This window comes from Panthera uncia (assembly GCF_023721935.1).
Source record: "Panthera uncia isolate 11264 chromosome C1 unlocalized genomic scaffold, Puncia_PCG_1.0 HiC_scaffold_4, whole genome shotgun sequence".
NCBI classification, from domain to species: domain Eukaryota; kingdom Metazoa; phylum Chordata; class Mammalia; order Carnivora; family Felidae; genus Panthera; species Panthera uncia.
This window is the reverse complement of record NW_026057585.1, coordinates 78,307,082-78,308,994: the sequence shown is the minus strand read 5'-3', so window position 1 is coordinate 78,308,994 and position 1,913 is coordinate 78,307,082. Positions and strand designations below refer to the sequence as shown.

General features: G+C 38.0%; 1 protein-coding gene across 3 annotated transcripts in view; it reads right to left on the bottom strand.

The window, feature by feature from the left end:
- The window catches only part of ZMYM6 (zinc finger MYM-type containing 6), a 42,523-nt gene that overhangs the window by 24,786 nt on the left and 15,824 nt on the right, over window positions 1–1,913 (bottom strand). For all 3 annotated transcript variants that reach the window (XM_049618728.1, XM_049618727.1, XM_049618729.1), the window contains one exon: window positions 1,462–1,653. In XM_049618728.1, the coding sequence (XP_049474685.1) occupies window positions 1,462–1,653 (192 nt within the window). The remainder of the gene's footprint in view (window positions 1–1,461; window positions 1,654–1,913) is intronic.

The window sequence follows — 1,913 nt, the reverse complement described above, 5'->3', positions numbered from 1 at the left end:
ATGGAGTATAACTCGGCAATCAAAAAGAATGAAATCTTGCCATTTGCAACTACGTGGCTGGAACCGGAGGGTATTATGCTAAGTGAAATTAGCCAGTCAGAGAAAGACAAATATCATATGACTTCACTCATGAAGACTTTAAGAGACAAAACAGATGAACATAAGGAAAGGGAAACAAAATAATATAAAAACAGGGAGGGGGACAAAGCCTAAGAGACTCATAAATATAAAGAACACACAGAGGGTACTGGAGGGGTTGTGGGAAGGGGGATGGGCTAAATGGGTAAGGGGCATTAAGGAATCTACTCCTGAAATCACTGTTGCACTATATGCTAATTTGGATGTAAATTTTTAAAAATTAAATTTATTAAATTTATTAAATTAATAAATAAATAAAAATCTTTGCCAAAAAAGAAAAGAAAATATAAATTGTGAAGTTTCACTATATAATCTTCCTGGGGAAAGAGGAATATCACTTATACAGTTGACAGAGTATAATACCAGCAACAAAATTAGAAACAACAGATTTTTGGATCACATATATAAAAAAAACACGGATTTTATTCTTGTGAAAACAGTAACCAAAATGCCAAAAGTGGTAACTCCTTGAAAAGGGATACTTCTCACAGATCAATGTCCAACACCAACTACTTGGAAGAATTAAAAATAAATCAAACTTGCTAACTGAAAAAATTTAATCATTTATGCTTTTTTAGAAAAATAACTTTTTAAAGACTTCATTCAGTAATAATTAACATAAATATCTATTTAGTAACCAAATGAATCTATTATTCATTACAACAAATAAAAATTAGGTAAAGTAGTCGAATAAAGCATGTTGCCAAAATAATTACAATTCATCCCAAAACACATTTAAAAAAAAATATTTTCTAGGGGTGCCTGGGTGGCTCGGTTGGTTGAGCGTCCAACTCTTGGTTTCCGCTCAGGGCATGATCTCATGGTTCATGGGATGATCAAGCTCCACATGGGGCTATGCACTGACAGTGCAGAGCCTGCTTAGGACCCTCTCTCTCTCTCTCTCTCTCTCTCTCTCTCTCCCTGTCTCTCTTCCCCTCCCTGGCTCTCTCTCTCTCTCAAAATAAATAAACATTAAAAAAAAATTTTTTTAAATACGTATTTTTTCCTAAAAGGAAAAAGAGGAAGATATGCTTTAGATCTACTGATTTTTAACATCTTATGCCTGTTGGCCACAGTTTATTTAAAATAATATGGAGCTTTCTCCACTTACCAATATATCATAAAACATTTCTGACTCACAGAAAATCATGAAAGTACATTAGTGTATCATTTCACTATAGTCAACACACCACCAGGACCTATCCCATTTTTCTGCAGGGGAAATCATACCCCAAAATCAATTGATGGGAAGAGCCCACTCGTTTATTTTAACCTCATCCCTGCACAGCCATCCTGGAAGGAGTGACGGACGGGCCTTTATACCTGCTTATATGCTGTGACGCTTGTTGAACTAAACACCTTCTGGGACCGGCAAGGTCCAGAGCTGCTGTAGCAGTAGCCCCCACAGTTCTCACAACAGTTCATGGTGAGGTTGTTGGCGGAGTGAAATTTTGAGAAACAGGCATCACTACAAAGACCATGTACCACATTTTGATATTTAACTTCAAATCGGATCTAGGAAATAAAACACACACACACATCCAAAATAAGTAAAGCCAATTAAAAATCTCTGATCTCTGGTCATGGCAGGTTTCCTGAAGAAGACCACCAGCCTTGTGGGATTGGCTGTCAGAGTCCACACAAGAGGCTAGGAATATTGTACACAAAGATTCTTGATGTTCTTGGGGCGCGTGGGTGGCTCAGTCGGTTGAGCACCCGACTTCGGCTCAAGTCACGATCTCGCAGTCCGTGAGTTCGGGCCCCGCGTCAGGCTC